The sequence below is a fragment of the Mustela erminea genome, chromosome 17 (assembly GCF_009829155.1).
Source record: "Mustela erminea isolate mMusErm1 chromosome 17, mMusErm1.Pri, whole genome shotgun sequence".
NCBI lineage: Eukaryota > Metazoa > Chordata > Mammalia > Carnivora > Mustelidae > Mustela > Mustela erminea.
The window spans coordinates 35,835,816-35,862,928 of NC_045630.1; the positions used below are offsets into that span (position 1 = coordinate 35,835,816).

The window sequence follows — 27,113 nt, forward strand, 5'->3', positions numbered from 1 at the left end:
TCTTTAGATCTAACATGGAATTTTCATATTTATATGTAGGAGAAAACTATTAGTCATTTTTATTTAGTTTCTTTGCTTTATGTTTATAAATTTTACCTAAAATAAAATTCCATTTAACTTAACTTTTTTCAAATAGTAATACATATTTTTCTGGTTACAAAACAACTATATATTCACTACTAAATATTCGGGTGACAGAGATTAAGAAAAAATTAAAAATCACATGTAATTTCTATACCCAGAGGTGACAGCACTGTTTATGAATAACCAGTAAATTCATGTTTTCTGTACTAATTTGAAATTTCTTCTTCATCATATACAAACTTGCCATGTATACTTGATTACACTTTTTATCTAGTCTATTTTGTTACTGTCGTACTATTTAGTTGCACTTTGGCAATATATTTTAATAACTGGTTCAGCAAAGCCTCTTTATATGTTTTAAACATTTTCTTTCTGTGTCTTACCATGTATTCTTATAAATAAACCCGCTCTATCAGGACAGTGGGGTAGCTCAGTTGGTTAAGTGGCCAGTACTTGAATTTGGTCCAGGTCATGATCTCAGCGATCTGGGCTGAACCTTGCACTGAGTGAAGAGTCTGCTTGTCCTTCTCCCTCGCCTCCTCCCCTGCTCAAGTGTGCACGTGCCCTCCCTCTCAAAAAAATAAATTCTTAAAAAGAAAAAAGCTCTTATATTGATACACTTTCACAGTGACCTGAATGACATTTTTAATCCCTAGTAACCACTAATCTGCTTTCTAGCTCTATAATTTTATAATTTCAACATTTTATATAAGGAGAATTATACAGTATATGATCTTTTTAGACTGAATTTTTTCACTTAGCATAATGCCCTTGATATCCACCCAAGTTGTTGCATGTATCAATCATTTGTTCCTTTTTATTGCTGAGAGTGCTCCATGGTAGAGACATACCACGGTGTTTTAACCATTCACTTGTTGAAAGACATTTGTATGCTTTCTAGTTCGGGGTTACCACATATAAAGCTGCTGTGAAAATTCTAGTACAGGTTTTTGTGTGGACATCGTGTTGGTTAATTTTGTGCGTCAGTGTGGCTAGTCTGTGGTGCCCACTTTTGTCAAACATATATATTGCTGTCAAACATATATATTATGTGTTTTAAAAATGTGATTACTGTTTAAGTCATAGTCTTTTAAGCCATGCAGATTACCCTTCATAGTATGGATAGGCGGCACCTAACCCGTGGACGGCCTTAAGAGAAAAGACTGAGACCCAGCCGAGAAGGAAGGAACGGTGCCTGCGGCGTCCTCTGACTCAGGACTACAGTATCAACTCTTCCCTGGGTTTCCAGACTGCTGGCATGCCCAGAAGAGCTCATATTTGTCAGCCCCTATAATCAAAATAAATCTCTCTATAAATATATCCTGTTGGTTCTGTTTCTTTGGAAAACCCTGACTAATACAGACTTTGTTACTGGAGTGGTTCTAGAGGAACAGAGTCTTAAGAATGATTTTTCTGAATTTGTTCTGGGGTTTCTCCAGTTCATTTCCTAATCTGATTTGATTTAAAGCGGTGGACTCTGTTTTCAGTAGTAAAGAGGGGATTGATAGTCCATGCGTGGCATGACTTGGCGACAGTGATAGGCAAAATCTCACCATTGTATAATCAGATACTTTTAAGAGGAAAGGTTCTAGGTGACCATTTATTTTGATAACTTGGAACATTTTTGTCAAACTAATGCATATAATGACATTGGCTTATTGCTCCTAAAATGAGCAAAGAAGGGGATGAATTTGGGGATTGAGCTCCGAATTTAAGTACCACGTAAATTACCACAGAATTCCTATGTCTTCCCAGAAAGAGATCCCTATCTTTTGTAATCAGAGGTTGAGCTTGCTGAAAACCATATCCAAAGTCACATCCCATCGGTAGGTGAATTACAGTGCAAACTGGATTCCCCACTTCATAGAATATTTGTTGAAATGAAGGCACCGATTGGCCTGGAATGGGATTCTGAAAATTAGAATAGGGACATAGGGGAAAATTTTGATGAGGTTGCGGCATTGGACTCCCACAGTCTACTGAGTCTTCTTTGTTAGTAAAAGCAGCTATTGTACTCTCATCTAAGGAGATTAGCCGTGCTTGGCCTGAAAAAACTGCAGTGGCCTCCTCTTGAGGGGGTTGCATTTTGAGGCCCTCCTCATTCTCCTTAGGGCCCACCCCCACCACCCTGCTTTACCTCTAGACTTTTCACTAGACTCAAGTCTCAGCAGGCCCCTAAAGATGAGATACAAAGTGTGACCCATGAGGAGATGCTCTTTAATCCAAAAAAACCCTTTGTGATTTTTCTACTTAATATAGACAAATCTAGGGAATGTGTGTGGGAATGGATAGAAAGGTGTGAGGTAATGGTGGAAGGAACATAAAGCTGAATCATGCTGAATTTTAAATCTTGCTGAAATTTTGATAGGAATTATAGTAAATCTGTCTATCTGCTTGGGAAAATTGTTTTTTACTGTGTTGGATTTTCTAAATCACTAACATACTCTCTCCATTTATTTAGATTTTAAAATCTTTTAGCATCATTTTATAGCCAAAATATAAGTCCTATATATATTATGTTAGATTTTTTTTATTTGTAAGTAGTTCATATTCTTTGGAATGATTATAAGTGGCACTGTATTTTAAATTTTGGTTTCCACATATCCATTGCTAGGAAATGGAAATATAACTGATTCTTCAGTGTTAGGCTTATATCCTGTGACTTTGTCAGACTCAGCTATAGTTGTAGGTTTGGTTTTGTTTTGGTTTTCATTTGTTTTGGATTTTCTATGTAGAATAATCTACAAATAGGGACAGTTGTATTTTTTCCTTTCCAATATGTATTGGTAAATTCTATTTGCTTATGTTTTGTGAAGGATTTCTTTGCCTCCATTCATAAGGGTTATTGACTTATAGTTTTCTTTTTTTAACAGACTTTGTCTGGTTTGGTATTAGGGCAATCCTGGTATAAAATAAATTGAGAAATATTTTCTCCTCTTCTGTTTTCTGGAAAAAATTGTGTAGAACTGGTGTTCATTCTTTAAATGTTTAGTGTTCTCCAATGAAACCTTTCTGGACTTGTAGATGTCTTTCTCAAGAGCTGTTTAAATTATGAATCCATTTCTTTAGTAGTTGTAAGTCTATTCAAATTATTTATTTTATAATAATGTGTAGTGTGTACTTTTTGAGGAATTGGCCCATTTCACCATGTTGTGAAATTTATAAGGTTGTCTGTAACATGCCTTTTATTGTCCTTTTGATGTCTGCAGGGTATATAGTAATATCCCTTTTCAGTCCTGATAATGGTAATTTGAGCCTTCTCTATTTTCTTTGTCACTCTTGGTAATTATACTCTTTTATCCGATTAGAATTACACATTTATTTTACCCACTTGACTCTGAATGTATTTGCGTTTTCACCCCCTAATTTATAATATTTTGTGGGGTTCTTTTTGTCCAATTTTATTATCAGAATCACGCTAGCTTTGAAAAATAAATGAAGAAGCTTTTCATCTTGTGTCCTAGAACGTATTAGAAAACTTTTTAAAAAATCTTATTAAGCTGTTATTTTTATTTAAGGTGGTTTTTGATATTTAAACTGTATATTTTATTCTTATTTCATAGACATTTGGAAAAGTGTGTGTTGATTGGTCTTTAAAATTTTAAATATCTCTGATCACATCCTTGTTCTCCTGTATAGAATTCTGGGTTTGGTTTTTTTGTTTGTTTGTTTGTTTGTTTTTAGTATTTTGTATTTTTAAACAATATATTGGTTCAGGCAATGAGATCTGAGTTAACTATGGCTTTGTTTGAATCCTGACTGTGCCACTTACAACTCCATGAACTTGGGCAAATTATTCAGTCATCAAGTTTCAGTTTCTTTTTCGCAAGGATAGGGTTGTGAAAGTTGAGTAAAATGCAACCTGTAAAATACTTGGCATAGTGCATGATCAGACTGAACCATGAATTAATGTGAGCTTGATTAGATTTGTTAAGGTTTGTATGTTTTCTTTTAGCCCCCTTTCCCCCTATACACAACAATAACTGAAAAAAAAAAGTTCTTAGATTCTTCTATCGCTTTTACCTAATTTAATTAATTGATGCTTTTATCTTAATTGTTTGCTCCTCTTTCTTTAGGGCTTTTTTATACCATCTTTTCAAAACTTCTTTAATTGAATGCTTCATCATTTTCATCCTTTTGTGATTAAAAACAGCACTTAAGACTAGATTATGTTTTCATTCGCCTCCAAAAATGAAGTTTAATTGTTTAGGGTATTTGTGAAATAAAGGAGATGGGATACCATACAAGATCAATGATTCTTCTTTTCACTGAAACTCAGGGAGACTAGAAATTAATGTTTTAAATTTGAGACATCCTAAGATCTCCACTTCAGTTCTGAAAGTATGCTGTGCTAGCCAGCAGCTTTGCCATGTTCCTAATTTCAAAGTGAATACTTTTGGGTTGTAATGTATTATCATTCATTTTGTTTGCTATATATTTTCGGTAGATTCTCTGTGTCAACTTTGTTTTGACACAGCATTTTTCGCCCCGCATTTCTGGATTTTTTTAAAAAAGGATTTTATTTATTTATTTGAGACAGAAAGATAAAGAGAGTGAGAAAGCATGAGCAGGGGGAGAGGCAGAGGAAGAGGGAGAAGCAGACTCCCCTCTGAGTGAGGAGCCCGATGTGGGGCTTGATCCCAGGACCCTGGGATCATGACCTGAGCTGAAGGCAGAGGCTTTAACCCATTGAGCCACCCAGGTGTCCCCCAAAGGCAGATGTTTAACCATCTGAGCCACCCAGGTGCCCCTTGGATTTGGTTTTAATATTAATTTTTTACGTTTATGTTCATAAACCTAGAGACCAACTCTTGCTGTAGTAATCTGACGTAACAATCCATCCCAAATCTCATGTAAAAATAACCATTTATTTTCACAGATGTGACAGTCCTCTGTCTTCTTATCTTTTCTGGAGTTTATATTCTAGTTGGGGAAGAGAGATAATAAAGAAAGAGCAAAATTAAATTACTTGGTATTTTGAAGATTGATACAGAAAACAGATCGAGGAAGGGGAGAGGAGTGGGTGGTGATGGATTGTGTTTTTAAATAAGAAGGACAAAGTTGCTTTCACGGAGAAGATAACATTTAAACAAAGACTAGGAGGAGATGAAAGAGTTCTCTATGTGAATAGCTTGGAAAATGCCATGCAGCCAGAGGGAACACCAGGGAAAAGCAAGCTGGCTCGTATTTGAGGAGTATTAAAGCATCCTGTGTGACTGGAGCAGAATGAGCTAGCAGGGAGGTGGTAGGAAGTGAGGTCAGAAGAATAATAGGCAGGTCATGGAGGAAATGGGGAGCCATTCCAAAGTTATGAGCAGAGGACAGTTATGAGTTTTGAAGGCTCAGTCTGGATCCTGTGTGAGACTAGACAAAGGAGGACAGGATGGGAAGTAGGCAGGCCAGTTAGGAGCTCTTGCATAACTGAAAAGATTTATCAGGCATCACCATAACCTCTATAAACTGCCCCAAAAGGCTATTCATTATGTTCTGTTTTTATTTGAAACATAATGGACATAAAAAATAGTATTTAAAGTAAACACCTATGTAAAGAAGTAGAATGCTGCTGTCCTCTAGAAGTCCCAAGTAATCTTCCTGGTTACCACCCTCTCCCTGTCTGCTCCTGGGGAAGTCACTTCCTTTTTTCTTTATGCTTTTACTGCCTAAGTGTTCATCCTTGGAAGAGCTAGTTAATTTCTCCTATTTTGAACCTTACATTGGAACCTTGCAGTATGTACTCTTCAGCATTTTCTCGACCTCACATTCATGTGGTTCATTTTGTTGCGTGTAACTGGTTCATTCATTTTATGGCTGCATCATATTCTCATGTGTGAATATATGGATTTTCTTCAGCGTATAGTGGCATTACATCCCAGTAAACCCATCATAAGTTGAAAATATTGCAAGTCAAATGCATTTAGTACACTTAAACTACTGAACGTAGCTCACCTAGCCGACCTCAAATATGCTCAGAACACTTAGATTAGCCTGTAGTTGGGCAGAATCATCTAACACAAAGCCTGTTTCATAGTGAAGTGCTGAGTATCTCACACAACTTACTGAATCCTGTCCTGAAAGAAACAGCATGGTTGTAGAGATACAAAATCGTGGTAAGTGAATCCATTGTATACTCTTATGCTCGTGTGCCACCCCCCAGCATCACAAGAGAGCATTGTACGATTTATCATGAGACCAGAAAAGATCCAAATTCAGTATTCAGAGTGCAGTTTCTACTGAATGCCTGTCACCTTCATAGCATCATAAAGTTGAAAAATCATAAGTTGAACCATTGTAGTCAGGGACGTCTGTACCATGATTCTTCTTTTTTGTTAATGTATTGTTATGCATCATCCCACTTTGTCTGAAAGCTTTCTAGTTGCTCCACTTTCCTGTGAATACTTGGTATGGACAGACTTAAATTTTGGTCATTTTGCAATAGTGGTATTGCATCATGGTTTAATTTGCATTTTACTGGTTAATAACAAAGTCAAAGAACTTTGCATATGTCATTGGCCATTTGTATTTCATCCCTTGTGATAAGTCTGGTCAAGATTTTGTCTATTTTTTATTAATTATGTATGTATACTTACATATTTATATTTATTATTTGTAGGCATTCTTTGTGTATTTTAGACATAAGCCTTTTCCCCCTCATATGTGTTGCATATCCCATTCTTCAGCTTGCCTTTTCCTAATATGATATTTATTGATGACGAGAAATTCTAAATTTGAATGTGGTTATGTTTATCAGTATTTTCTTTTGTAGTTCTTTTTGTATCTTGTTTAATAAGAAATCCTTCTTTATCCTGGGATTGTGAAGACAGATCTTTGTACGTTTTTCTAAAAGACTTATTAGCAAAAGCTTTTTGCATTAAGATCTTTATTCTACCTGGAATTGATTTGTATGTAAGTTCATTTCCCCCTCATATTTGCAGCTCAGTTGTATTGAAAAGATGATTTCTGTCCACTGTGGTGCAGCCATTTTCCTCATCCGTCAGAATCCCTGTGTGCATGTATCTGTGTCTGTCTGTCTGTCTGTCTGTTCTCTAGGTCTGTTGTCTGTCCCTGTACCACTACCACTTCATCTTAGTTTTACGTTCAAATTCTTGGTGTTTGATAAAGCCTCACCAGAGAGGTTTTTTGTTCTGTGCTCACCTTGCAACTTTTCAGTTTCAGCTTTTTAGGTATTCTGATACCAAGAAGGTGAGAGTCCTAATATGACATTCTGTAAACACTCCTGTTATTCTCAAGAGTTTTGACAGTGTAAGTTCTAAAAGTTTGTTCATATATCCTATCCGCATTTGAATTTGGCTGCTGTGTACCAGAATCTGAAAGATTCATAGATTGTCTCTATGCCTATTTTGATCTTTTTCCTCATATAGGACCTCTAGCCCCTGGTAAAAGACAGGCTTTTGACTTCTCTAAAAATGAGGACAAGATATTAGACAGTGAGCAGGATCCTGAAAAGTATGAGATTCAAATTAGCCAGGTCAAGTGAAGAGAGAGGGGAGGCAGAGAAGGGCAGCTCTATCCAGTATGTGGGGAAACTTGGAGTGAAGGAAGAGCCTGGGACGTGTTGGAAGTATTATAACACTTTGTGTAAGTCAGTAATACTGTCTTAGAAATTACCATTCCTTGGGAGAAGATACGTGCAAAACGACATAGCTGATAAAAGGTTAGTATCCAAAATACATAAAGAACTTATTAAATCAATACCCCCAAAACAAATAATCCAATGAAAAATGAGCAAAGTTGCCTGGGTGGCTCATTCAGTTGAGTATCCAGCTCTTGGTTTTGGCTAGGGTTATGATCTTGTGGGTTGTGGGATCGAGCTCCACTTCAGTCTCCCTGCTCAGAGATGAATCTCATTGAAGATTCTCTCCTTCTGCTGGTCCCCCACAGTCTCTCTGTCAAATAAATAAAAAAATTTTTTAAATGAGCAGAAAACATGAACAGGCCTTTCTCCAAAGAAGACATCCTGATGGCCAACAGGCACATGAAAAGATGTTCAACATCACTCCTCATCAGGGAAGTGCAGATCAAAATGGCAGTGAGATAGTGCCTCACACCTGTCAAAAGGGCTAAAATAAAAACTGCAAGAGATAAGTGTTGGCAAGGATGTGGAAAAAAGGAACCTTCTTGCACTCTTGGTGAGAACTGGTGCAGCCACTGTGGAAGACAGGGTGGAGGTTCCTCAAAAGTTAAAAATAGAGCTAACCTATGATCCAGCAATACTGCTACTGGGTATTTACCCCCAAACTACAAAAACACTAATTCAAAGGAATAAATGCACCCCTATGTTTATTGCAGCATTATTTACAGTAGCCCAAGTGTCCACCAGTAGATGAATGGATAAAGAAGAATGTATAAATATAGAATGTAAAATAATGTATAAATAAAGAATGTATAAATATAGAATGGAATATTATTCAGCCATAAAAATAATGAAATCTTGTCATTTGAAACAACATGGATGAAACTAGAGAGTAATGCTAGGAGAAATACCCCAGTCAGAGGAAGACAAATACCATAGAATTTTACTCATATGTGTCATTTAAGAAATAAAACAAATGAACAGAGGGGAAAAAAAACAGGCAAACCAAGAAACAGACTCTTCACTGTAGAGAACAAACTGGTGGTTACAGGCGGGAAGGTGGGCAGGGGAATGGTTTAAATAGGTGCTGGGGATTAAGGAGTGCCCTTATGATAAGCAGTGGGTGATGTATGAAGTGTTGAGTCACTATATTATACACCTGAAACTAATATAATACTCTCTTTTAACCATACTGGAGTCAAAATAAAAAACTTTTTTAAAAAAGAAATTTTGATTAAAAAAATGTAATACATTCTATATTTATACATTCTTCTTTATCCATTCATCTACTGGTGGACACTTGGGCTACTGTAAATAGCCTAATATAAAGGATAAATTTTTTTAAAATTACCATTCCTGATTTGTAGGGAGTAATCAGCAGTTTATCTTGGACAGTTAGTAAAAGCTATTTTTAGTTTTTAACAGTGATTTTTCAGGGTCTCTGATTCTCTTTTTTTTTTTTTTTAATATTTTTATTTATTTCAGAGAGAGAGACACACAGTGAGAGAGGGAATACAAGCAGGGGGAATGGGAGAGAGAGAAGCAGGCTTCCCGCCAGCAGGGAGCCCTATGCTGGGCTCGATCCCAGGACTCTGGGATCATGACCTGAGCTGAAGGCAGACGCTTAACGACTGGGCCACCCAGGCGCCCCCAGGGTCTCTGATTCTCTTAACTGTAAAGACTATTTGCCTATAAAACATAGTAAGGAGTTACTACACTATTATATACCCCAGGCCCTTTTATCTCTTGATCTTCCCACTAAAGATCGAGGGGGATAATGTGGCAAAGTTCATTAATAATTAACCTCAGTCATCCATTTAACTAAAAGATGTGACTTGTCCAAAGTAATATTCTAAAAAGTATCAAAGGTAATTAAAATCTATTTCTCAGAAACCTTCTCCTTCCTTTAGGAATATTTCACTGCTTTGAAACTAAAGGCTAAGTAGAATATAGTCTTTATGTGTTGAGAGGAGCAACAAAGATGGGAAATAATTTTCCAAAGATTTTATAAGGTTTGACTGTCATGCACCTGAATTTGGAGAAGAATAAAGGGAAGAGGCTTAAATAAAAGAGGAAAGAATATGAGGCAGGAGGAGTTGATTCCCTCCTTTTAACCTAATGGTCAGAGTTGTTAATAGACCTGACCTGGCCTTTTGGGCTTTGTTTGCACTAGCAAAGACCTCAGACTTTATTTAGTTTAGACTCCCAGCAGCAGGTGTTCCAAATTGCAAAACGTTTAGTTTTTTAGAATATTCTAGAAAGAATATTCTGTGAAGTGAACCATATTGCATCTATATCCTATTGTGTTCTATGACATCCAAATCGGTTGCCCCCTAAAATTCAGTAAATATTGCCATATCCTTACAAATACCAGTTTTCTCTATTAATATATTTTCTTTTGTTAATTCAGTTTCATTGACAAATTTTTTTTCTGTTTGTTTTCTACTGCCTTTTGATTTATTCCTTATTTAAAATAGTTTCCAAATCCACTGTGTACTTTTTTAAAACTTTTCTGAGTTATTAGATCCACTTTAGTGTTTTTATACAGTTAATAATTATCATCTGTCCCCACTAATTTATTTCTGAGTTTTGAAATTTCTCAAAATTTCTTTTTTAATATCTTCACCACAGTAACCTTAGCCATTTGGGATTTATTTAAAATAGGATCTTCTTAAGCAAATTGTTAATCTCAGTCCTATAAATTTTATATTCTTCTAGTCATTCTTGATAGCCTGTTTCAATTCTTAATCCTCACAGATAAATAGTATTTCTATAATGAAATTTTTAGATTATCATGAGGGTTCACTTTCTTTTTTATAATTGTGGAGTTCTGCATTATATGGTCCAACTCACCTGTGTATACTAAATCTTTCCGTAAACACGTTTTTGCCATTTCTTCTGCAGTATAAAGTAATTTCACTTTCGGCATAAGGCTTTTAATATACGTGTAGTGAATTTAATTGTTCCTCTCTGGACCTTTTTAGTGTTCTCAGTTATATTTTGAAATTGGAGATCATACTGCTTTAATAGAAATCTGATAGCATAATAGAAGGCTTAATTTTCACCTGTTAGAAACATTTGTTCCTGACACATTTTATTGAGCCAGTATTTTCATTAACCTTTATCAGTGTTTGGCCCCAACTGGGGTAGTAACTTGCAATTATCCATATTGATCTTCATTTTGTTTTGATGTATTACTTCATTCATATATTGAGGTCCCTTGTGTATGTTTGTTTGAATTAGTAGCTGCGCCCAACCTAGTTCGTAGGACCTTCTACAAAATTAATGAACATATTCTCAGTTCCTTCATTCAGGTTAGGCAAAGGTATTAAGTAACACAGTTTTATAGAGTGATTGTCTTTAAGATGATTATGAGTCCCTGAGTTTGGAATGTAATCTTGCATCCTTTTGTATATATTCATTCTGTCAGCCTATCAAAACCATCACAGCTGTTGGTTCTTCTCTGACTTCAGGTCGCTGTGCCAGAAAAAGAGAATATTTAGTTAGGGAGTGACTCAAATGACCTCTTTGGCATTAGACCTGGTTACCAAAAAGGCAAATGTAATAACCCAGAAAAGTTGGCACAAAGTGAAAAACCAGGTCTAATGCCAATGCTTGCCTGAGAGAGAGCCTTGGACTTTCAAATCTTTCATCTAGAATCTAGATCCTACCTGTCAGTTTGTTGGTTAAACTGAAATTTCATTTTAGAGAAACTTGTGAGATTTATTTAAGGAAGCCAGACGTCACATGTGTTTTCCTTGTCTGCATGAGTCATTCTTTCACAGAAAGAAATTAACAAGTTATCTGACATATTTTGTTGAGACATACAGATTGCTCCTTAGTATCCCGTGTTTTGTAGATAATTGAAAGTATTTTGATAACTTGTGTTAATATTTTCTTATATAACTGTCATGGTTCTTATAAAACAATAGCTTTTGGCATTTAACCCACAGTCTATATCTCACTTGCTTGCATATCGATCTGATTTTTATAGAAGGAAGATTGTTCACTAGAGCATGTGAGTGTACTGCTACCTTTTCAATATATTCATAAGATCAATAAGTAATTTATTATGTTAGATTGTGATACAGTGCCATGAATTCTGTCACTTGAAATAGAAGCATTACTGGAGCAAGTACAGGGAAAGCTTTTTAACATTAATACAGGACATTATGTGTGTGTGTTTGTATTTACTAGTTTGTATATGAGACAGCCTGAAAGGTAGGCTCTAAGAAGACCCTTTCTTCCAGCATGTTCAGTTGAGGCACCTAGCATGTCAGGCTATCATCATTTCCCCCTTGGATTACTGCAGTTACTTTATAAACTGCCTCTTACTAGTCCTTCATTCCTGTCCTGACTTGTACACCAGAATGATCTCACATTTCCATGCTGGAAATATTTTTTTTTTAAAGATTTTATTTATTTATTTGTCAGAGAGAGAGAGAGAGAGCGCACAGGCAGACAGAGTGGCAGGCAGAGTCAGAGGGAGAAGCAGGCTCCCTGCGGAGCAAGGAGCCCGATGTGGGACTCGATCCCAGGACGCTGGGATCATGACCTGAGCTGAAGGCAGCTGCTTAACCAACTGAGCCACCTAGGCGTCCCTGCTGGAAATATTTTGAGTCCCCATTGCCTTCAGGATAAAGTTCAGACTCCTTAACAATTTTTACAAGATCTTTCATGATTTTGCCTTTGCTTACTCTCCTGCTTTATTTATCTCTTAACTACTTTATACCTTTCATTCTGTTCCCTTAGTTATGTCATTATCTCTTGCCTCTGGGCCTTTTCACTATAAATACTCTTCCTCCCCCCCCCCCCCCACTTTGCCCCCTTCCTCTTTCGTGTTCTAGATTCTTCATATTTCAGTTTAAGAGTCCCTTATCCCAGGAAGTCTTCTCTTTTCTCCCAAGTCAAGGTTGGGTGCCCCTTTGTACTTTATTAAGCCTCTAAGTTCAGGAACTACATTTTGTTTTATTCAGGCTTCATTCTTATTGCTTAGCATTAATTGAATAAATTAATATATAGTTAGTCCTTCTCAGACTTTTCCCTGACAGAAGAGAGAACATCTGTCCCTCATGAATACACAAAGGTCCTTGCTAAAAGCATGACGGTTTCTTAAAGTTCTGCATTTATTTTTGAAATTTCAAAAAAATTTATTTTGCTTTATTATCAATTTAATTATATATTTCCCTAAATCTCCAACTAAAATAGACACTACTAAAAGATGTGTCGATGTAGACATTTTATTTTTCAATTTCATCATTCCGTTGCTTATCTTTTCTCTTTCTGGTTGGCAGGGTTTTTTCTTCAGCTATATGATTAATGCTGATTTTGTTACAGGTGATTGGTAAATTTGCAGCACCACCTCTTATTTTTTTGAAATATTTTAAGTTGAGGTTATCATCTACTTAAAGGACTTGAAATTTGCATTTACAGCCCCTGAGGACCAAGACTGGAGCTGCTTCCTACTTGATTCTGCCCCAGTGCTGCCATCCTTGTTCGGTGGCTGTTATATTAACACTGTCTGCAGCCAAAAGTAGAGGAGTGTGTTAGAGCTCTTTCACGAAGCTTTTAGAGTAATTTTCTTTAAAATTTCAAATATTTTTGCTGTCATAATATGTGATGTGTGTGTGTGTGTGTGTGTGTAAGGGTAGAGATCACTTTGAAAATGGAGCTCTGGGGCGCCTGGGTGGCTCAGTGGGTTAAGCCACTGCCTTCGGCTCGGGTCATGATCTCAGGGTCCTGGGATCGAGTCCCACATTGGGCTCTCTGCTCAGCGGGAAGCCTGCTTCCCCCCCCCCCCCCCGCCTGCCTCTCCATCTACTTGTGATCTCCCTCTGTCAAATAAATAAATAAAATCTTTAAAAAAAAAAAAAAAAGAAAATGGAGCTCCACATTTTTTATTCAGTGTGCATTGAGAATGCAAGTTAAGGATTAAAGAACCCTTAACTTGCAAATTGCTGCATGGAAGTAGGAGCACCATAGGATGTTGAGCCCTTACCACCACTAATTAAAGTGTGATGGACCTGTTCAGTGGTAATAAAACATTACTGTGGACTTTTGATTGCATACCAATGTATTCAGATATAGTAAATCCGTGCCTTAAACTGTAGAGTGTTTTTGGAAAAGGCTGGTCTTCTCAAACTGGATCAAATTTAGGGTGAAGAAAGATGTTTTTAAGATGATCAAAGAATGAAAAAAAAAAAAAAAGATGATCAAAGGATGTTTTAATCACTCCAGGAAGAGAAGTAGAGAGACTGACCTCAGCAAGATAAGGAACTGGGAAATCCCAACATTCATGCCCCAACAAAAACAATGATTAAACAACTACTGATGAAAATAGCTTAGGACAGCGGCACCTGGGTGGCTCAGTGGGTTAAGTCTCTGCCTTCGGCTCAGGTCCTGATCTCAGGGTCCTGGGATCAAGCCCCGCATCGGGCTTTCTGCTCAGCCGGGAGTCTGCTTCTCCCCTCTCTCTCTGCCTGCCTCTTTGCCTACTTGTGATCTCTCTCTCTCTCTGTCAAATAAATAAGTAAAATCTTAAAAAAAAAAATAGCTTAGGACAGTTCTAGAGTACAGTAGAGAAGCAGGAGCCGTCCAGTGGAGCACACAACCTGAGAAGAGCCACGTAGAAAAGCATAGGAAGCATTTTACCAGCATCACCCCATCTTCTAGTTCAGCAGAGCTCAACACCAGGAGGGATCTCATCCACTGTGACCTCCCCTCAGAGGGGAAGAGAAGAGCAGGAAGACTTCAGCAGCTTTCACCACTGCTGGTGAGGAACCTGGTAGTCCTTGGCACTGTCATGGACTCCCTTGGTCTTTGCCACTGGGGACCTCCAAAATCTTTGCCAACACTGACCTCAGCTGATGAAGCTGCCTGGAATTTACCCGACTGTGTCCCCTCGGAGTAGTCACCTCTCTGTCTCTCTCCCAGCCCCCAGGAATAGAGTCACCTCTTTGCTCCTACTGGAGTCACCAATGTCTCCTCCTCCCAACACCTCTCTCACTTCCCTGTCCCGGTGCTGGTGTGTTCATGTGCCATTCCACGTGTATGTGGACACTGGCACTGCGGCTAAACTGCCAGAACCTGCACTGCACCCTGAGCATTGGCATCGCCATGTATGTGCTAGGCACACCCATGTCCTGGACACCAGTCCCACTGCTGTAGTCATGTGTGTCCCAGGGCCAAGAGATACCCTTGACTGCAGCCTTCCCCATGGGGGATAAGGACAGCAATATATGAAATTCTCCAGGGAGAAGGAAAAGGTGAATAACGATGAAGAAAGTCTATAGGATTTATGAGACACCATCAAGGGAAACAGGATATTCATTATGGGTGTTCTATATGGAGAAGGGTGGCAGCTGGAGGTGGTACAGAAAGCTTATTTAAAGAAATAATGACTAAAAATGTTTACATTTGAGTAGGGAAATGGACATCCAGATTCATTAAGCTCAGATGTTCCCAAACAGGATCAACCCCAAAGAAGGGGACACATTATAATCAAAGTGTCAAAAGTCAAGGACAAAGAACATTTTGCATTCAGGAGGAGAAAAGCAACTTGTCAGATAGATGAGCACTCTCTCCCTCCACCACAAGGATGATCATTAGATTTCTCAGCAGAAACTTTGCAGGCCAGGAGAGAGTGCAATGATATATTCAAAGAGCTTCAAGAAATAAACTGCCAACGAAGAATACAATACCTGAAAAAGTTGTTCTTTAAAACTGAGACAAGATAACGTTTTTCTTGGATGAACAAACCAAGAGAGTTTGTCATCACAAGATCTACTATAAGGGGAGGTGAACCGTGAGAGACTACAGACTCTGAAAAACAACCTGAGGGTTTTGAAGGGGCGGGGGGTGGGAGGTTGGGGGAACCAGGTGGGGGGTATCGGGGAGGGCACAGATTGCATGGAGCACTGGGTGTGGTGCAAAAACAATAAATACTGTTGCGCTGAAAATAAATTTTAAAAATTTTTTTAAAAATTAAAAAAAAAAGAAAAATACTCTAGGGAGTCCCTTGAATTGAAACAGAATTCACTAAAATATCAACATAAAAATATATGAAAGCGTAAATGAAAATTTTATTAATGGATACACCATATAAATAGCAAACTCTGACTTTAAGAACACAAATGGAAGTAAAAGTATGTATTGTATGTATTTAACTTCAATTGTATGCAATTGAAGTTAAATTGTTAACTTAAAATAGAGATTCTACTACATGATATTTTATGCTAACTTCAAGCTAACCACAAAGATAAAACGTGTAATAGATACGCAAAAAACAAAGAAAAAAATTAAAGCAAATTACTACAAAAATGATCAGAGAGCAAAGGAAGCCACTAAGAATGGAAGATAGGGACAAAATATCTGTGTGATCAAAAATAATAACAAAATTTCCATAGTAAATCTTTACTTGTCAATAATAATTTTTAAGGTAAATGGATTAGACTCACCCGTCAGAAGACATAGAGTGGCTGAGTGACTAAAAAGGCAAGAGTTACAATATGCTATTGACAAGCGATTCACTTTAGATTTAAATGCACACAGAAGGTAAAGAGATGGAAAAATGTGTTTCATGAAATACTAAGCAAAATAAAAGCAGGAATGACTATACTTGCATCAGACAAAATAGACTCTAAAACAGCCTCTCAACACAAATTTCATTATATAATGACAAAAGAGCCTGTTAAACAGAAAGAAATAATCATAAATATACACACACTTGTACATTGATAGTGGGAATGTAAATTGGTACAGACACTATGGAAAACATGTGAATTTTCTTTACAAAATGAAAACTAAAACCACCTTTGATCCAGCAAACCCAATTCTGGTTATATATCCAAAGGAAACATGCCCAGGATCTCTAAAAGACATCAGCATTTCCATGTTCATGTCAGCCTTATTCATAATAGCCAAGGTGTGGAAACAGCCTAACCATCTATCAGCAGATGAACTGATAGAGGAAATGTGGTATATATGTATACCACATGGAATATTACTCAGTCTTAATAAAGAAAAAAAATCCTGCTATTTCTGACAAATATGGATAAACCTGAAGGACATTATGCTAAGTGAAACATTTCAAACAGAAAGACAAGTACTGTATGATGTCACCTTATGTGAATCTAAAACAGTCAAACTTATAGAAGCAGAGAATGGCGGGGCGCCTGGGTGGCTCAGTGGGTTAAAACCTCTGCCTTTGGCTCAGGTCATGATCTCAGGGTCCTGGGATCAGCCCTGCATCAGCCTGCTTCCTCCTCTCTCTCCGCCTGCCACTCTACTTGTGATCTCTGTCTGTCAAATAAATAAATAAAATCTTAAAAAAAAAAAAAAGCAGAGAATGGAATGGCGGTTGTCAGGGGCTGGTGGGTAGGAGGAAATGGGAAGATGTGGGTATAAAGTTTCAGTTGTACAAGATTAATCAGTTCTGGAGATCTAATGTACAACAATGTGACTAAAATTAATTGTACAAGGGATCTTGACATTGCTAAGAAAATAGATCTTAGGCATTCTTACAACAAAAAGGAAAAAAGATAACTATGTGAGATGATGGATATATTAATTACCTTGATTATAATTATTTTACAATCCACGTGTATATCAGATCATCAAGATATACGTTACACATATATAATTCTCCATCATTATACATCCATAAAGTTTGAAAAAAATATATAAGAACAAAAAAAATTCTTAAAGGGGAAAACTATTGACATAGCATTAGAATTTAGGAGGAAAGTGATGTCTCTCTAAGAGATTAGAAAGAAACCAATTTGCATTTATCAGAATTTGATGGCTTTGAATTAAAGCCTGAGGTAAGCATATCTGAAGCTTGTTTGACGTCATAAATTGGCTTTACCTAGAAGATTCTTCTGCAGTTGGTGTTGACTTTTCAAAAATCTTATTTATAGTAGCTCAGCAGTGAAGAACTTACTGAAAAGGAAGAGTGAAGAATCATTGGCAAAGTTTAGGACAGAAAGAAGTGACCCTCTATTTGCCTGTACCATTTATCACTCAGATAATTCTGGAGGAATTCATACACATTAAATGGAAATTTTGAGACAGTTAACCCTAATTTGTTCAAAAGAATGATTCTGTTTTGTTCTATGCAGATTTGCCAGGAAAATAAGTTTGTCTTAAACTAAGCTTCATTGGAATTGTAATTTGAAGCCTCAATCAAGAGCATACTTGAAGAAAAATAACTTGCAGAGAATGTTTGACAGAGTTTTTATTTAAGTATTTGTTTTAAATATAAGTTTGTTAAGTGCATGTTAAGTATATTATTATCAAGTCCAAGTATGAGGCATATGTTTTAAATATGTTATGCATTTGGTTTCCATACTTAATAAACGTTTGGAATTTTTTCCCCCAGTTTTCTTATAGACTGATTTAGGATTTTTCACTGTTGTGATATTTGAATGAAATTTCTACTTATTACATGGTACTTATAGGAAATACTGTTTCAATCTATTGATGGTTTGACATTTGAAACAAGTTGGATATTATCTGTTTTATCAGCTCTGTCAGGGGACTTTCTCCCAGAGGGCAGTTTTGTTTGTAAGATTTGGGGCACTGTCCCACATCACTGCCATCTGTGCCTTCCTCTCTTATTGTCCCTTGAAGTTACTCAGCAGTGAATTATGTCACTTAGGAGTGAATGCTTTTTTCGTTTTTTTTTTTTACTGATTTTTTAAAATGAAATATAAAGTTAATAGTTATGTATCATTATATTCCTTTCTTGATTTATATATGTCATCTTTCCAGTTTTGTGTTATTTACAGCATAATATAAAAATTTCAGGGAAGGTTTTATTTGTGGAAGCAACTGAGCTATTATACAAGGAGATTTAAGCATATCAAATTAATCTTTTATTTTCCTACATTGTTTCTTAGAAATACTAATAAATTCTCTATTAATGTCCAAACCAGATCAACACAAATTGTGGAATTTTCCTATTAAAGTATCAGAAAAAATATTCAGGACTTATTAAATAGTAAGCAAGTATTTCTTTTAAAATGAAAGTCGATTTCTTGTATAGTTCACGTTTTGTTCAAGAGATAGAATTACAACTATTAAATGAATTATTAAAGCCTCCATGACAGGTAGTTAGAGGACTAGTGTTTCATACCAAGTAAGACAGATCAGCAATACAGACGTTATAATACAAACTGTAAGTGGTTCTCTTTAATTTTTCTTTTTTAAAGAATTATAAGAAGCATGGGCTCTTTTTAATTTAATTTTGCATTTACAATATAATTAAAAGAATAGTTTGTAAAATTTAATTTACAGATATAAATCTAACATTTGTAATTAATTTATTTTGATATAAAACTTTAGAGAAGAGCACAAATAACTTAATATTGAAAATACAAAAGCTCAATAAATAAATATCTCCCCCTGTATTTATGTTTATTTATATCCTAGTATTTTTCTCATAAAACTTACATAGAAATCGTTTTCTTTGTGACAAAATGGAAAGTAGAATTCTGTAATACATTCAGAGTCAAAATGGATTTGCTCCTGCTTTTATTTTTTAACAGTATCATTTCATCATTTTCTTCTTATGAACAATTTATCTGTAGAAATTAAAATGAATTGTATTACTATTATTGAAACTTGAATTTTGACAAAAAGTGTTTTTTTCATCTTTTGTAAATATATATATGTTCATTTCTAAATGTATAGTAAAGATAACTATAAAGCCAGTTAACTATATGTAACATAAGTCAGTAATCATTAATCTTGGACAAGCTAAACTTTTTGTATTTCCTGGTGAGACAGTATGTCTTTTTACTTTGCAGTATAATCTTTACATACTTCATATAGGGGGTCATCTAGCTCACAGAGACCTTATAGGACTACCTACAGACAGTGTATATTTTCAATGAGCGTTACTAATGAATATCAACCTTATTCTATGGGATACGTTTAGTTTTTTAACTTTTCAAACATGGCATATAAGGATGTACCGTTCATTTTAGTTTCTAAGCATACTTCTATAATTTTAGCTTATTTAGGAAATTATCTTGAATAAAAAATTATTGTATTTATTGTATTTGTAATTTATATATTTACTTTGAGAAAGCTTGAATTAGTTGCTATTCTTTAACATATATAAAAGCCAAATCATACAATGTTTTCCCTTAATGTTTATAGTGAGCTCTAGAACCAAGTAGCGTTCCTTTTATTTTATATTGCAGGTTGGCATACAAGGAAGCAGTATTGCTTGATGTATAAGAACACGGGCTCTGGAGTCAGAATATCTGGGTTCAAATCCAGGTTCTACTGTTTCCTATATTTGTGACCGTAGACAAGTTAATTAGTCTCTGGGCCTCAGTTTACTAAAGATTAAGATGATGTGGAGTACTTACCTATTATAAAGTTGTTTTGACCATTAAGTTTTAAAATAAGAGGGATTACAGCAATGCCTGGCAAATAGGAAGCAATAGGGATTAGTGTTTGACATTTTGGCTCAAGAGTCATTGTGCCTGCCTTCAAATCAAGACTCTATCACTGAATAATAATATTAAGGTCTTGAAAATTCTGCTTAACTCTTGCTGAGCGTCAATTCCCATTATCTGTAAAATTGGGTTATTGTGAAGAATCAGCTGGATAATGCTTGTAATTCCTAAGTGTAATGCTTAAAACAAGCAAAGAGAAAAAAAGAGAACGAGAGAGAGAGGTGAAACCGAGAAACAGACTCTTAACTATGGAGAACAGACTGATGCTTACCAGGGAGGTGGGGGGGGGGGTGAAATCAGTGATGGGCATCAAGGACAACGTTTGCTGTGATGAGCACTGGGTTTTCGATGGAGATGTTGAATCACTGTATTGTACACCTGAAACTAATATTACAGTGTATGTTAACTAACTAGAATTTAAATGTTTTTTTAAAAGCCCTTAGCAAATAATAAGCATTCTTAAATATTTCGTGTTGCTAATATTGTTATTATTTGGTCTTGGTTTTATTGTTTTCACATGTGAATTTTACGAATTTGGATTATGGGAAAATAATGCATTAGTGTATTCTGAGTTATTGTTAACTCAAATTCGATTCGGCAAATTAAATTCTTCAAATGTATGATATTAACCTAAACTAATTATCTGTTTGCTGTTAGATTTTGAAGCTCCTCCTTAAAAGGTAATATGCAGTTTGCACTAGCATTTACTTGCTTGCAGTGGCTAATCTAGAACTTGGGGAAGAGAAGGTTTATGTATAGATAATTTAATCATAATCCTAGGAATACCTGTGCAGACTGGCTTTGTAAGCAGGTTCATTATATATATATATAAGATTTTAGGCATAACTTCTTTTTTTAAAAGATTTTTATTTGAGAGAGAGAGAGCAAGCAAGAGAGAGCATGAACAGTGGGGAGGGACAGAAGGAGAGGGAGGAACCTCCCTGCTGAGCAGAGAGCCCGATGTGGGGCTCCATCCCGGGACCCTGAAATCATGACCTGAGCTGAAAGCAGAGGCTTTAACCCACTGAGCCACCCAGGCGTCCCCAGAACTCCTCTTATTCTGAATCAAGAAACAAACTGAGGGTTCCTGGAGGGGTGAGGGGTGAAGGGATGGGATAACTGGGTGATACACAATGAGCACTGGGTGTTATATACAGCTGATGAATCACTGAACTCTACCTCTGAAACACATAATACATTATATGTTAATTAGTTGAATTTAAATTAAAAAAAAAAAAAGAATTCCTCCTGCATTGCCACCAATCACTCCCTACTATATTGCAGTTTCTTAAATGTTTTAAGCAATATAGCTCTGCAAACACAAAATCTTTAGGACGGTTTTCAGGTTTCTTTGACATTTTGGATCTTGCTTTTATGTCCAGCCTCAGGTCCTCTGGTATATTCCAGATCTTCCCTGAACACACATTTATTCGTTTATTCATTTACAGATATTTATGTAACATCAACTATGCGGCATTGTGCTGGGTGCTTTGAGAACATGGAGGCCAATAAGACCCATTAGCGCTTACAGAATGCCATGCACACCGCTTTTGTGTCTTTTACCATCTCTTTCATCTGTCCCTTCACTGCTTGATAGAGTCTTACTAATCTTTCATGCTCTACTCGAGTGTTACCTCCTTTCTGCAGCATTTGGAACTTCATCAGGTAGTGTTTCTTTGTGTTCCAGTAATACTTTCTATTCCTGCCTCTATCATAGTTCTTACTGTATTATCCTTGTTTATAGTTGACTCCACACCACACCCCCAGTTGAATTCTCAAGTGGGAAGGAGGGAGATGAGAAGAGAAAGACAGAAATAAGGCCTGAGACATGAGATAGGAAGAGGCAAGAAGAGGAGAGAAGGAAGACAGGAGGAGCCGTAGGAGTAGTGGTTTAAAGCACAGACCCTGTAGCCAGACGCGGTTTTGAATGCTGACTCTTCCACTTACAAGCTGGGCACATAATTTAATATCTCCATATCACAATTTATAATGAGGATAATAGTCTAATTGTGAATATTTAAGAAGTTAATATATGTAAACTGCTTAAAACAGTCACTGGTATGTAACATATAGTATATGTATTTGGTGCTATTTTTATTAGTAATAGTTACTTTCTTAAGTGGGGTGAGCTATGTTTTCTCTCATTTAGTCTTCTAACAGATGGGAGATTTTCAGGTTACATATTATCTATCCCTGTGTGTTCACTTAAATGCATCAGATTTTCAAGTGTGCTTTACACAAGGGCTAAAGGGGGAGCTCCTATACATATGTGATTACAGTGTAACATTGAATATAAGTTGATTGAGCATTTTGCCTTTTTATACCAGGTCCTGTCCTGCTTCTTACTTCTCTAGCTATGAGAATTGCTGAAGATAATTCTTCTGTTTTCATTTTTGCTTCATCCTTCAGGCTTGATCCATAGCACTGTTTTTGGTAATATAGCTTGGATTTTTAATTTAAAATACTGTTCTCTTTTCTGACTGTTCTCCAGCCTGAAAAATGAGACAGGGGTAAAGTCTGGGCATAACATCTTGTTTCTAGTAGTGTGATCTTTTCATCAACCTGATATTTAGACTGGTTTCTACCGTTCAGTCTCTCCCCTTTTCCCTTTACAATGTCACTCTGCTCTGTCGTGTACCACAATATTGTTGATCCAGCCTTGAATAGACTATGTAATGTCCTAGAACATCTACACCTGGGATGGCTGGCTTTCACAAATAATGAAAAGCTAGTAGATAAAAACAGTTATCATTGGGCTGGTTGGTGAGTTCATTTTAAACCAGTGAGTTGTAGATGCTAATTGCTATGGCTCTTCTATTCAAGGAAGAATCTTGGAGGAGATGACATTTTAGCTGCTACTTGAGCAGTGGGAGAAGAAAGAGTAGATTGCAGGTTGTAGAGGATATTTGAGGCTTAGGATTCATTCTCACCTAATACCTGAGTATTAAATATAAGGCATTAGGCATAAAAAAATTAGTTCCTATTTAACTCCAAATGACAGATATAGTGACAAAGCAAATGTTGAAAGACAGATTGCTGAGAATTAGAGAAGTTATAGATTTTTTTGTTGTTGTTCTCACTTTGCAAAGTCTCCATGTATGATTTAATGTATTCTCTTGAGATCAGAGTCTCTTGAAATCAGATTCTCTTGAAAATCTGGTTTATTGTAACAAAATTCTATTGAGTTTCTGGAATATACAGTGATTTCCTCTCTTTGGACCTTTTTGCACTTGCCGTTGCTTCTGCCTGGGATAGTGTTAATTCTTGATAATTCTTAGATTATAATCATGGAGGCCATAATTATTCAGAAAAGCGTACTGGATCCTTCAACGCTGTCTTAAGTGTTTCTGTGGCTCAGAGTCCCTGTTCTTCCCTACTCACAGCCTGTACCACGCTGCGTTCTAGTGTTTCACCAGCCTGTTCATCGAAGGCAGGACCCGTGTATGTGATAATGCCTGGTGTGTGGCTGCTGGTCCAAAATATTTGTTGATTAAATGAATGGGTGGGATACGGTAGAAAGCAGACTCGGTTATTCCAGGCAATGGGAAGAAAATAAACAACAAAGACAAGGTGTATGGTAATGCATATAGCTGATTCGGAGGCAGTGAGTGGAACCATTTGATTAGAGTATAATACTGGAAAGAGAGGCTGGAGCTTTGGATGCCAAGTTAAGAAGTCCAGAGTTTATTAAATAAAATGGGCCATTGAAGCTTTTAGAGATAAGAATAATAATTTATGTTCTTAAAATTTGGTTAAATAAGATACCTGTGTGTGGGAAATAATTTTTTCTAATTCTTGTACTAAAATTTTTTAATACTCAAGTGGGCTAGGTTTATAATTGTCTATTTTATAAACTCCTGTATTATAAGATTGCTCCAACAGAAATTATACAGAAAATTTTAGGTTTGAGTAAGTACTTTTGAGTGAATTGAACAGCTCATTAAACTGTGCCATTTGTTTTTCTTATAAACCTATGTAAACTATGACAATTAAAAAGTATAATTCAACTGAGGCAGTAATCTAACATATGTGTGGGGGTTTCCTTCTTCTTATCTGTAGCTTAAAGAAGAATAAATGCTTACAGCTGTGACTTTTTTTTCTCTAGTATCTCCAGAGGCAGTTGGATTTTTGTCAGCTGTTGGGGTGTTTATTATCTTGATGCTGCTCCTTTTTCTCTATATTAATAAGAAGTTCTGTTTTGAAAATGTTGGCGGGTTTCCAGATCTTGGTTCAGGATACAGTACAAGGAAGAACTCACAGGATAAAATTTGTAAGTATCATCACTGTTTTTCTTGTTTGTTCTTTTTATCTATACCATTCTGTTATTTTTTTTAAACATATATTGTAAGGTTGGTTTTGACATACTATAAAGTAACATTCGAGCCACTTTTCTGTGAGAGTAAAAAAAAAAAATCTATTGAGTAAATTATGTTCAATTATCTTTCTGTTATTCACGAATTGCTAATATACCACATAAAGATGAATTGCATGCTATCAGAAAACCACGTTTTTATTTTTCACACATAAGGTATACTTTTGAGCCTGTAGTATGAGTAGATATGCTTTAAGAAGGAAGTATCTTTCTGCTCTTTACAGCTTTAATCTTACTGTCCAAGTAACTCTCTGGAGAGCTTTCCCCCATATTCCCCTAGAAGGCTTTGAAAAGTATTCACCCTTTTTCTTTACCTCCTATCGAATTCTCAGCTGATGTATAATTTTATTGTTTGGAGAAAGTGGTTTGGAGAAAGTAGAGAAAGTGTACAGATAAAGTCTGGTTGTAAAAATTAGTGTTCCTTTCCCTCTGTTGGTACCATAGGCATTATATCACTTTTTGTCACTTAAAACTACAAGAGACTAGAAGATACGAGGGCTGTAATCTTGTTCTTTCTTCCATGAAAATTATTCCATGGAGTTAATTCTTTCATATTATGATAAAATTTCTTTATTAGCTCTTTCCAAAGATTGGCTTATATAATTTATATAAGTATATTATATATTATATATATAAATGATAGCAGAAGCAAGCTGAGAATTATAAAGGCGAGGTGTTACTTTAGAACAGTATTTCAGAGCATTAGCAGAAAAACCTTGCTCTTCTTGTTTATGTTGAAGCGATGTTTTTCTCTTGTTTCTGGTAATTAAAAAGTGATAACATCATTTATAAAAATCTATGGGTTATTGAATTACATCTGTAACTTCTGCATCAGGGAAGAGTAGTACTTTTGTGATTTTGTTTGAAGTTTAGCATTTCTCATACTTTACTCTGGCTTCTTGATCATTTGTGTAGAGTTGAACTGGTTATAGGTATCTCTTTGGGCAGCCTCCAGGAATCCCCTTGTTCACCTTATCTGGTTTTTCTCTGGTCTAATAACCCCTTTACACTCTTAAAAATTATTGAAGACTCCAAAGAACCTTTGTTTATGTGAGTTATATCTATTGTTAAAGTACCATATTAGAAGTTAAAACTGAGAACATTTAAAAATATTCTTAACAATTACTGGTCTTAAAAAAACTTGTTGTGATGAGCACTGGGTGTTACATTAAGTGATGGATCACTAAAATTTGACTCCTGAGACCAGTAGTACCCTATATGCTAACTAACTAGAATGTAAATAAGAACTTGGAACAAAAAAAAAATCCACAGAAACCCGAATAAGCCTATTACATACATGTTAAAAATAAGTAACAGTTTTTTAACTTAAAAAACTATGTATTTTTTACTCCCCCCCCACCAGAAATGGTGAGAAGAGTGCCATTGTTTTATATTTTCTACAAACCCCTTTAATGACTGACAAAGAAGAACCAGCTGTTATTCTCATGTCTGCTTCTGCATTCAATCTGTCATATAGCCTCTGGAAATCTCCAGTGTTCATTTATGAGCAAATGAAAGTAAAAAAGTTAAACATCCCCTCACTGTTACTATAAGAATAGTTTTGACCTTGAAGATCCTTTGGAAAGGTTTTGGGAACCTTCGTACTTTCTCTGAGCCTTTTTTTTTTCCCACTTATGAAATAAGAAGAATAATATTTACCTCCTAGAGTTACTGTGAGAACAGGTATGATACAACTTGTAAATCACAATGCCTTGCACTGTGCCACTCGGCAGATGTTGACCCCCTGCTCTTTTTTCTATCCTGACCTCTGCATAGATTGCTCATTTTCTCTTTAATAGTTGTCTTAATTTGAAATGATATTGGTAGTTTGTTAGTAATATAGGGTAGCTCCCCTACATAGACTATTAATAAATAAACCAAAGTCCATAATAAAAATCCTTTTTATACTTCTTCTTGCAGGTATAGAATAAAAAACCAATAGTATTTGAGGGGAAAATATTGTTTTGCGGCTGGTATGATAGCTATGGAGAGGGAAAAAATGTCATTACATGTAAGCCAAGTGGTTTGATTTTTTTTTTTTTTTTGGAAGAGTTTTTGCCTCAACGTATTTCTTTCAATGCATAATGCATTTACAGAAAGATTAAAAACCACAATGCAAAATAATAATATCAAGCTCATGAGTAACAACATTTAAGTACATTTTAAATTCAAATTCCTAAGCGGTTGATATTTTGAGAAGAGAAAATTCCATTATTGCATCTGTTAGGAATAAGGAATTAGAAAATGGCATTTTTCAAAACTTTCCAGCAGAATCTGCCTTCAGTGTCTTCTCTGGTGGACACAATCAGTAATGCTGTAGAAGATTTAACCACTGCTGTTGGGGAAGTCAGCTATGCTTTAACTGACTCAGTTGCTGAACAGGTAACAAGTATGATCAATGGCTTTCGCCCAGAAGAAGAAAGCTCTGCAGCAGCAGAAGCAGAAGTAGCAGAGACCCCTCAACAAGCAAGTACCAGGTCACCAGAACTCCCCAAAGACACTAACTGTCAGAAAACAGAGTCCAGTTTAGAGCACAGAGCGAATCGAATCAGTTGCTACAATACTTCAGTTTCACAAAAGCAAGATCACAGAATGAATG

At 36.0% G+C, this 27,113-nt stretch overlaps 1 protein-coding gene across 2 annotated transcripts in view; it reads left to right on the forward strand.

Moving 5' to 3' along the window:
- SYT14 (synaptotagmin 14) overlaps positions 1-27,113 on the forward strand; it is a 198,947-nt gene that overhangs the window by 44,017 nt on the left and 127,817 nt on the right. For both annotated transcript variants that reach the window (XM_032318621.1, XM_032318622.1), the window contains exon 3: positions 24,248-24,412. In XM_032318621.1, coding sequence (XP_032174512.1) covers positions 24,248-24,412 — 165 coding nt within the window. The remainder of the gene's footprint in view (positions 1-24,247; positions 24,413-27,113) is intronic.